Below are 9,867 nucleotides of genomic sequence, written 5' to 3' on the forward strand. Positions count from 1 at the left end.
GAGGTCCTACGGGACACAGCCCACTTAGTCTTGCGGCTTTGGCCTCAAAGTGAACTCCGTTCACTAGGCAAATCTCTCCTAATTGCACCCTTCTCCTCCATCGCTAACTCCAGACTCCGCTCCTTCTATCTCGCCGCACCTTATGCCTGGAATAGGCTTCCTGAGCCATTACGTCTAGCTCCATCCCTCGCAGCCTTCAAATCCGGGCTAAAGGCCTACCTGTTTGATGCTGCTTTCGACTCCTGACTTGTAACTTTTATCTTATCCTTATGCGTCCTTCTGTCTGTCCTTCCCTTATCCCTTTTGGTCCTGTCTGTTTGTCCTGATTTAGATTGTAAGCTCTTTTGAGCAGGGACTGTCTTTCTTCTTCATGTTCAATTGCAAAGTGCTGCGTACGACTGGTAGCGCTATAGAAGTGATTTATAGTAGTAGTAGTAGTAGAAAGTGGCCGCGTGACCCCTAGTAGCAGTCTTACAGTACTTGCAAGGGGCACGACAGCCATTTTGAGGCCAGAGCCAAAACAGGCAGGAGTGATTGGGCGTCGCTGCTGCCCGTAGGAACCCTAGACCACCAGGGATGACTGAAGGGGGAATGGAGGGGAGCTCGGGCCAGGGCTCTGATTGTCTTTGGTGGAAGGGGGAGGGTGAAAGGGAGGCATCTGAAACTCCAGTGCCACTACTGGGAAGTTAACCAGGCACTGGCCAGTATCCAGATCTGTTCCCAGTAAGCTTGATGGTGAAAATTAAAGACAGCATTTTTGCTGGCCTAATTTTGCCCACTTAACCAGTTAGCTCTCTGAATATCACCATTAACTGGTTAAGTATCGGTTCCGCCCATGAACTGCCCTGCTACTAACCAGACAGTGTAGGGGTGGTTAGTGGTGATATTCAAGGGCAGTGTCTGGTTAACTAATGCTGAATATCAGTGAATAGCCAGGAACCAGCGATTTTAACTAGGCAGGAGGTTCTTTTGCCCAGTTAAATCACTTTGAAAGTTGAATGGACTGTGTCGGTGCCCAGGACCTTGCTCTCAGCTGCCAGAGGCTGACTGTGACCTCGCTGGTATAAGCACATCTTGTTATCGGTCCATAGTGGATTTAATTTTTGATAAATTAAAAAATAAGAAGGGAAGAGATTTTCGATTTAGCTCGCAGCTTTTCAGTAGCAGGTCAAGGTGAGTTACATTCAGGTACGGTAGGTATTTTCTGTCCCCAGGGGGCTTATAGTTTAACTAGCCGTTGAGCCCGTAAAAACGGGCTGGTATTGGGGTTTTCCTCCCTCCCTCCCTCCCCACGAGGTCGCCACCAATACCGTTCCCCCCCCCCCCCCCCCCCCCCCGGAGTCGCCGCCATCCCTCCACCCGGCCCGGGCCCTCTCTCTCTCCGCTACTAAACTTACACATCCATTCACCGGAACGCAGCACGCACATCAGCTGAGCTGCCGTCGGCCCTTCCTTCTCTGCCTGTGTCCCGCCCTCCTGTGACGTAACGTCAGCGAGGGCGGGACACAGGCAGGGCAGGCAGGCAAACGGCAGCTCAGCTGATGTGCGTGCTGCGTTCCGGCGAATGGATGTGTAAGTTTAGTAGCGGAGAGAGGGCCCAGGCTGGGTGTGTGTGTGTGTGGGGGGGGGGGGGGGGTAACGGTAGCGGCGACCTCGGGTGGGCGGGTGGGGGGGGGGAGCAGTATCAACCTCGGCGGCGCAGTTTCCTGCTCTGTCCCGCTCTCGTCATCACGTATTGACGCGGGGGCGGGACAGAGAGGGAAGTCTCTACTGCGCATTTGCGAGTGAGTCGGTCACTCGCCGTTTATATGTTTGATGCTGTTGTACCTGAGAGCTGCAGTGGGAATCTGAACCAGGCTTCCCTGGTTCTCAGCCCACAGCTCTAACCATTAGCCATTAACAATTGGAAAAGTTGAACAGGAAGTGGGTTTTCTGGTTTTCCAATCCTGGGGAATCCTTCAGCGCATTCAGAAATGTGAGCAGTCTTGTCTCTTGAAGTGAACCACAGAACTGGCGCTTCTTTCCCTAAATTTCCATTTGCTTCTCATTAATCACTTGTTTGGTTCTTTTTTTGTTCTCATTCCAGGGTAAATTTGGGAACTCTGGCCCACAAGGTTTTGTCGGTGTTCCAGGAGGAATGTGTGCAGAAGTTTCATGCAGCGCTAGCGACACATGGCATCAGGATGAGGTAAAGATGGGACTTCGCCCTCTGTAGGGGTTCCAGCTCGGCTCCACGTCCTGGTTTTACCCTAGAGGCTGTTTTTCTTAGAGAACTGGGAAACAGAAATTCCACAAATTCGTGGAAATAAAACCAGAAGTGGTAGCTAAACCTGTTCTTCTGTTGTTACTGGATGGAAAATCTTAATCACTCTGTAATAAGACCCAGGGAACTAATTTCAAGAGATTCCAAATTATTTGTTGAGGTCTTTGTAATATAGTAACATAGTAGATGACGGCAGAAAAAGACCTGCACAGTCCATCCATTCTGTCCAACAAGATATGTGCTACTTTTTGTGTATACCTTACCTTGATTTGTACCTGTCCTCTTCAGGGCACAGACCGTTTAAGTCTGCCCAGCACTATCCCCGCCTCCTAACCACCAGCCCCACCTCCCACTACCGGCTCTGGCACAGACCGTATAAGTCTGCCCAGCACTATCCCCGCCTCCCAACCACCAGTCCTGCCTCCCACCACCGGCTCTGGCACAGACCGTATAAGTCTGCCCAGCACTATCCCCGCCTCCCACCACCAGCTCTGCCACCCAATCTCGGCTAAGCTCCCCCCCCCCCCCCCCCATTCCTAATTCCCATTTTTTTCATGTGGTCCTGTATTTGGGTTGTGCTCAGAACATGCCCGAGAGGGACCGCTCAGCTCGGCCAGTTGACTTCCTTGATCTCTAAAGAAGCCATACACACTTCTCAGAAAACAGGCACAGCAAGTGCTTAGTAAAATTTTAAAAAATAATAATAAGGTCAACGTTTTTTAAGCTGACTTCTCTATTCTGAGCATTGTTTCTAGAAATGTGCTGCATTCATTGCCATTAACCTTGCAGAGAAGGGCGACGAAAATGATAAAGGGGATGGGACAACTTCCCTATGAGGAAAGGCTAAAGCGGCTAGGGCTCTTCAGCTTGGAGAAAAGGCGGCTGAGAGGAGATACGATAGAGATCTATAAAATAATGAGTGTAGTGGAATGGGTAGATGTGAAGCGTCTGTTTACGCTTTCCAAAAATACTAGGACTAGGGGGCATGCGATGAAACTACAATGTAGTAACTTTAAAACAAATCAGAGAAAATATTTCTTCACTCAACGTGTAATTAAACTCTGAAATTCTTTGCCAGAAAATGTGGTAAAGGTGGTTAGCTTAGCAGAGTTTAAAAAAGGTTTGGCCGGCTTCCTAAAGGAAAAGTCCATAGACCATTATTAAATTGGACTTGGGGAAAATATTTCTGGGACAAGCAGCATAAAATGTTTTGTACTTTTTTGGGGATCTTGCCAGGTATTTGTGACCTGGATTGGCCACTGTTGGAAACAGGATGTTGGGCTTGATGGACCTTTGGTCTGTCCCAGTATGGCAACACTTATGTACTTATGCCTCCTTCACCTGAGCTGTCCAGGGCTTTCCTGGTCTCCCTTTCATCCATCGTTTAAAAACTATTTATTTTTATGCATTGTAATAAATTTGTTTTTATCTCCTTTATCGCAGGATGATATCAGAGATCGGTAAACATCTGAAGTGGATGAGCAGTTCCATCTCCGCCTGTCATGTGGATCTGGAGGAATGCCGAGACTGTCTTGAAAATGTAAAGAGTTTGTTGTCTCTCTTGTTCACATTTTCAAAGTATAGATATGAACAGTGGCAGCATTTAAAACATGTGAAGGGACATTTTTGATTTGACGTCTAACTCCAACTTTGGATGTTTTGCTAAAAAATGTCTAAAATTCAAGTGGGGAATATAGCCATTTTCAAAACAGAAAAACGTCTTTTTTTTCTTTCGAAAATGGCTATTTGCTAGATTTGTACTCTGTGCATTTATCTTTTTTGGTCTGTAAAAAAAAAAAAAAAGTCCAAGTGAAAAATGCACAAAATCAAGCCATTGAGATGTAGGAGGAGCCACAGACATCCCAGGAGAGCAATGGGGCACCCTAGGGGGCACTGCAGTGGACTTCAAAAAAATGTTCCCAGGTATGCATCTCTCCATTGTTCCCTTATCTTGTCTGCTGAGCTCCCCCAAAGCCCACCTAGAACCCACTACCCCCAACTGTATGCCACTACAATAGCCCTTATGGGTGGGAACAGTGGGTTTCTGGTGAGTTGTGGAGGGCTCACAGATTCTGCCACAGGTAGGGGGAGGTATGGGCCTGGGTCCACCTGTCTGCAGTGCACTGCACCCACCACTAGACTATTCCAGGGACCTCCATGCTGCCCTAATAGACCTGAGTATAATATCTGAGGCTGGCATAGAGACTGTTAAGTAATGTTTTTGGCGGGTGGGAGGGGGTTAGTGACCACTGGGGGAGTAAGGGGAGGTCATCCCCGATTCCCTCCAGTGGTCATCTGGTCATTTAGGGCACTTTTTGTGGCTTATCTCTCTATATAAAACGCACCTCCAACATTCTAATGAAGCCTCCACAACTCCCAACGTTCTAAATCCATGGTGTTGTAGATCGAAATGTGCCCATGAGGGTTTGCCCCGCCCTCGCGTCAAACATGATGACGTCGAGGGCGGAGCGCTGACGAATCGCATCGCTACCAGCAAATGAAAATTAAGGGACCGATCTACACAACCCGTTCCTAAGCTACAAACGTGACGTCAATCGAATCACGAACGCCCCGCCCTCGCTTCACAACGCGATGACGTCGAGGGCGGAGCCCTGAGACTCCGGACGAAGTGAGGGAGAAAAGCAGCCTGAATGTGGGAGCGAGGTAGCGAACGAGCCAGCCTAAACGGAAGGAAGTGTTTAATTACCCCTCTATAGACCCCCGTGGGATCCTTCCACACGGAGGTGTACAGAGGGTCTGTTCTTCTATGATCTTGTGGACCGCCTCCCTGAATTGCAGCGATACTCCTGCCCATGGGTATCGCTGTTGGGGAGGCATCAGAAGGCTCAGTTCAGATCTTATTCCCATGACCACAGCTTTCTGTCTCTTTGGATCTAAATGAATCTTTGGCTATTTATGTTCAGTGAGAAATCTTACTTGTGTGTGTGTGTGTGTTAGTTTGCAAAACAGATAGAAGATAGAGAATAAATTGAAGCAAGGACAGAAACAGTGTAGTTAAAGAAATAGTCTTTTTATTCTTACCAATCAGACTTTAATCAGATACATTTATCAGACAAATTCTGGATTCAGCTGACCGGAGCTCTGCGTCCTAGATCCTCCAACGATCTATCGGAGGGAGGGAGGCAGAAAGGGAGGGAGGCAGGCAGCCTGAGCGTCGGAGCCAGACAGCCAACCAGCCAGCCTTTCTGAACGTGGTAGTGGGAGGGTGGGTGGGAAGGCAAGGGGGAGGGGGAAGGAGGGCGAGAGACGGAGGGGGGGGGGGGGCCCGTGCCGCACACTGACATTCTTTCTCACACACACACACTCATTCTCACACACATACTCTCACACAGACAGCCTCACTCTGTCACACACACACACTCGCACATTCACTCTGTCTCTCTCACACAAACACTCTCTCAAACATACACACTACGATGAAAACCATGCTAGCGCCCGTTTCATTGGTCTCCGAAACGGGCCTTTTTTACTAGTTCATTAATAAAACAGGTCTAGACCAAAGTGTCCGACTTTTAGCACTGGATTTTTTGTTTTGTTCCTTTATGGCAGAAAAACGTCCGAGTGTTAGGAACACCCAGATCCCGCCCTTAACTCGCCCCCCTTATGATTTGAACACACTTCTGATGGACTTCATAGAAAAACGTCTAAAAATTGATTTTTGAAAATACCAGTTTAGACGTTTTTGTCAGGCAAATGCCCACCCTTTTCTCTTTTGAAAATGAGCCCCATATTCAAACGGTGGTGGTGAAAACACATGGAAGGTGGTGACTGTCGCTGCCGCTGTTCTGCCGGTCTGGACTTAATGTATAAATTGGTGTTGAATGTTGCTGCTGTCCGGATAATTCTGTGGTTCTGCCTTCCCTCCATCCGTAGTATTGGGGGTTGTTTATACAGATAATAGAGGGCTGAAAATCCATCGGACACGATTTATGTTCTCCGCCTGCCAGCAAATGTATAGTTCGATTGAAGCAGGGGCGTAGCCAGACAACAGATTTTGGGTGGGCCTAGATAAGAAGTGGGTGGGCACCAAATGTTCTCCCCCCCCCCCACCCCCACCACCAAAAAAATATCTCAGCTGGCAGGAAAATGCTTCTTTCCACCTTGGCAGTCTGCAGCAGGTATGCGCTGAAAACTGAGCATGCGCAGGTGCCAGTATTGTGGAGAGTAGAATTTTGTTACTATCAGGGGAAAGTCTTCAGCTGGCAGAGCTTGGGATCTCCACCAGCTACCGCTAAACATGTGCTACTGTTGGGTGGGCCTGAGCCCTAAGTGGGTGGGCCCTGGCCCACCCAGGCCCACCTGTGGCTACGCCACTGGATTGAAGGCCTTGACGTTATTTTTGGATTGCGGAGATGCAAATCTGCTTGCAGAGAAGATTGGTGGTAGGACTGGGGTTAGAACCCAGTCACATGGAGATTGTGTCGGAGCTGGGAGGTTTTACCCATCAGACTTCTTCACCCCATCTTACACTTTGGGAGGGGGGGGGAGGAAGGGTCTTCCTGCCTATGGGGACCATCTTGCTCTTGGTATAGGAGAAAGTGAACTCGGAGCACTGAATCATAAGCATGGATTGAACTCGGGGATCATATTAGGCTTTCATGATCCTTGTAGGATAATTTTTTTTTTTTTGTATGGCTTCTGATGGGATCCAGATTAATTACGAAGCATCTCTATTTGCATGTCTTCTGATAAAGGAGGTCATGTAAACCAATTAATTAGTTAGTAATTGGAAGCACAGTGATGAAAGGAAGGATGTCTGTAGGAGGTAAATGAGTGGTAATTTGGCTAGATGTCGAGAAATCATCGGTACATGTTTTCTCTGCTGTGCAACTCCTGCAAAGACCGCTACAATTTAACTTTGCAGGTCCTGGACCAAATCCCTCAGAGAATGCAGCAGGTCCATTTGCCGCAGGCTCCAGCGTCTCCCCCAGCAGGCATCGGCCAGCCTCCGGACGTGGTGGTGGGGTAAGTGCATTTCAGTGCACTTGGAAGGAGAATTTAAACCATGCATACTGCTATTTCTTCCCACAAGGCAGTGGCGTTCCGAGGGGCGCTGACACCCGGGGCGGATCGCCGATGCGCCCCGCCCCCCCCGGGTGCAGGGCCCCCACCCCAGTGAAGGAACCCCCCGGGTGCACGCCGCTGGGGGGGTGCCGCGCGCCGGTCAGCGTCGTTGGTTTCCATGCTCCCTCTGCCCCGGAACAGGTTACCTGTTCCGGGGCAGAGGGAGCATGGAAACCAACGACGCTGACCGGCGTGCACCCGGGGTGGACCGCCCCCACCGCCCCCCCTTGGTACGCCACTGCCACAAGGTTGTAGCATTACCAGCCCAAAAGAACTGGTTTCTTTCCATTCATCCTGTTTTTATACTTTAGCAGAAGATCCAGTTAATGTGGAGGCAGCCATATTATCTGTCAGTAATGCCACTGATGAGGTGGCAGTAGCAGGGTTATCTTTAGAGGAGGGTAAGTAGGGTGGTGAACTCGGGTACCACCAGGAGTCCCGAATGTGTGTGAACCAGGAGCACCGCACAGGCCCCTCGCTGATCCCACCCATCCCGAGGAGGCACAAACCAGGAACACCGTGTGGTCTCCTGCTGACACAATTCATCCCCCACTCCCCCCCCCTCCATCTGTGGGTAAGAGGGTGCCATCTGCCCAGAGCAGCCCTGTACGTTACATCACCCATCACTCCCTGCTCTTTGAGTCCCTTTTCAGTTCCCATGTGTCTGCTTGTTGTAAACAATTCAGAAGATTATAAGGGGGCAAGAGCAAAAAGTAGGAGGCGGTATTATTGCAAGTGATTTTTGAAAGTAGCAGAGGTTAAGACATCCCCACTCCAGATTTTAAAGACACAATGAAAGAACAATGTAGAAACATTGTTAGTTTCATTTCCCCTGAATTTTAAGTGTTAGAGGAAGGAATTCTCCAAATAGGATTCTCTGTAGACTCCCCTAGGAGATGTCACCCAGCAGATGCTTTGCAGGGTGAGTTTTAAGCTCAGCGCGCTCTCTCTCTCTCTCTCTCTCAGGTTGCAGCATCTCCTGGGCGAAATAAAGGCAGTGGCCCATGATCTTCAGCACAATAACAGCATTATACAGAGGTGAGAGAGAACCACATTGGACTCCACAGCTTCCCCAGAGGTTTGCAGGGAGACTGGCAGGTAGTCTGGTAGATAGATAATTATTTTACGTGTGTGTGAGAAGATAATTCAGGAGAATAGTTTCTAAAGGAATTTCCTCCGTTAACTCTGGTGAATTCCCCCCTCCCTGAGCTATCTTTTCACCATAGGGAGAAGGGGGCAGGAGCTGTTGGGGGGAGGGGAGGGGTGGTGGGTTAGTTCTGAACTCCCTGTGCACATTTTCCACCTGCTATAAAGAAACTGTAACGTTCATGTGTATTTTGTACCCCTGGTTCCCTCCAGCCCAGAATTTTTCAGTGGGAATCTCCATGGGCAATTTCCCATTTAAAATGGCCTGAAGTTATTTTCTTTGTGATTTTGGAAGGGGCTTTTTTTGTTTTTTAAGGAAGGGGTTGCTTCCAGTTTTCTGCCCAGTAACCACTATAAAGTCCTTATCAGAAAGCAGTTACAGGAGGGCATCTGAACCCCCCCCCCCCCCCCCCCCGATCCTTGATAGAGCCCCACAAGAGCTCTAAGCTGCCGTGGATGGAAGACTTCTAAGCAGTATATTAATAATAAAAACTTGTAGCATGCGGCAACCCTGAATCACAAAGCAAAATAACTTTTTCATAACAAGGGGCAAAATGCTGAGTTGCCCGAGTGTGGGGGCGGCTGATGGAAGCCAGGAAAAGCACTTCACGTTAAGCGACTTTTTCTTCCACGCGCAGACCAACTAAGCGTTTCAATTCTGTTCTGACAGGCTGAGTGGAGTAACACCTACACTAGGCGTCTGAGATGTAACGAGGACCAAGCAGTACTCTTAACCAAAGCACGTTCAGAAGAACAGGAGGCTTGGGTAAAAAAAAAATCCCCTGGATAAGCAGAGGAAAGAGATTCACGGAGGATAATTAAAGGCCGAGCCATTCCCCGGCACGTCTTTCACTTTGATACAAGAGAATTTGGGTGGCTGACAGGATCCAGGATGTAACGTTCAATCCAGTCAGCCAGCCGGAGGGGGAGAAATATGAAGGTGAGGCAGTGGCGTTCTGAGGGGCGCTGACACCTGGGGCCCCCCCCCCCCCCGGGTGCAGCACCCCCCCCCCCCCCGTGCAGCGCGACCCCCCCCGGCGAAGGGACACCTCCTCCACCCCGACTAAAGAACCCCCCCCGGGTGCACGCCGCTGGGGGGTGCCGCGCGCTGGTCAGCGCCGTTCGTTTCCATGCTCCCTCTGCCCCGGAACAGGTTACTTCCTGTTCCGCGACAGAGGGAGCATGGAAATGAACCGGCACGCGGCACCCCCCCAGTGGCGTCCACCCGGGGCGGACCGCCCCCACCGCTCCCCTCTTGGTACGCCACTGAGGTGAGGGAGAGGGTTCTGTGTGTTGAGCACTTTTGAAGGTAAACATTTAAATTTTTTTGAAAAGGACTTAAAATATTTGCAAATAACTAAAGTGATTTAGGC

The 9,867-nt window shown here is 49.6% G+C and overlaps 1 protein-coding gene across 1 annotated transcript in view; it reads left to right on the forward strand.

Moving 5' to 3' along the window:
• Nucleotides 1–9,455, forward strand: part of IKBKE (inhibitor of nuclear factor kappa B kinase subunit epsilon) — a 52,934-nt gene extending 43,479 nt beyond the window's left edge. Inside the window, 5 exon segments of the mRNA XM_030221847.1 lie at nt 2,087–2,188; nt 3,707–3,803; nt 7,149–7,249; nt 8,315–8,386; nt 9,165–9,455. Coding sequence (XP_030077707.1) covers nt 2,087–2,188; nt 3,707–3,803; nt 7,149–7,249; nt 8,315–8,386; nt 9,165–9,198 — 406 coding nt within the window. The 3' untranslated portion in view covers nt 9,199–9,455.
• The last annotated feature ends 412 nt before the right edge of the window (nt 9,456–9,867 follow it).

The sequence above is a fragment of the Microcaecilia unicolor genome, chromosome 12 (assembly GCF_901765095.1).
Source record: "Microcaecilia unicolor chromosome 12, aMicUni1.1, whole genome shotgun sequence".
Classification (NCBI taxonomy): domain Eukaryota; kingdom Metazoa; phylum Chordata; class Amphibia; order Gymnophiona; family Siphonopidae; genus Microcaecilia; species Microcaecilia unicolor.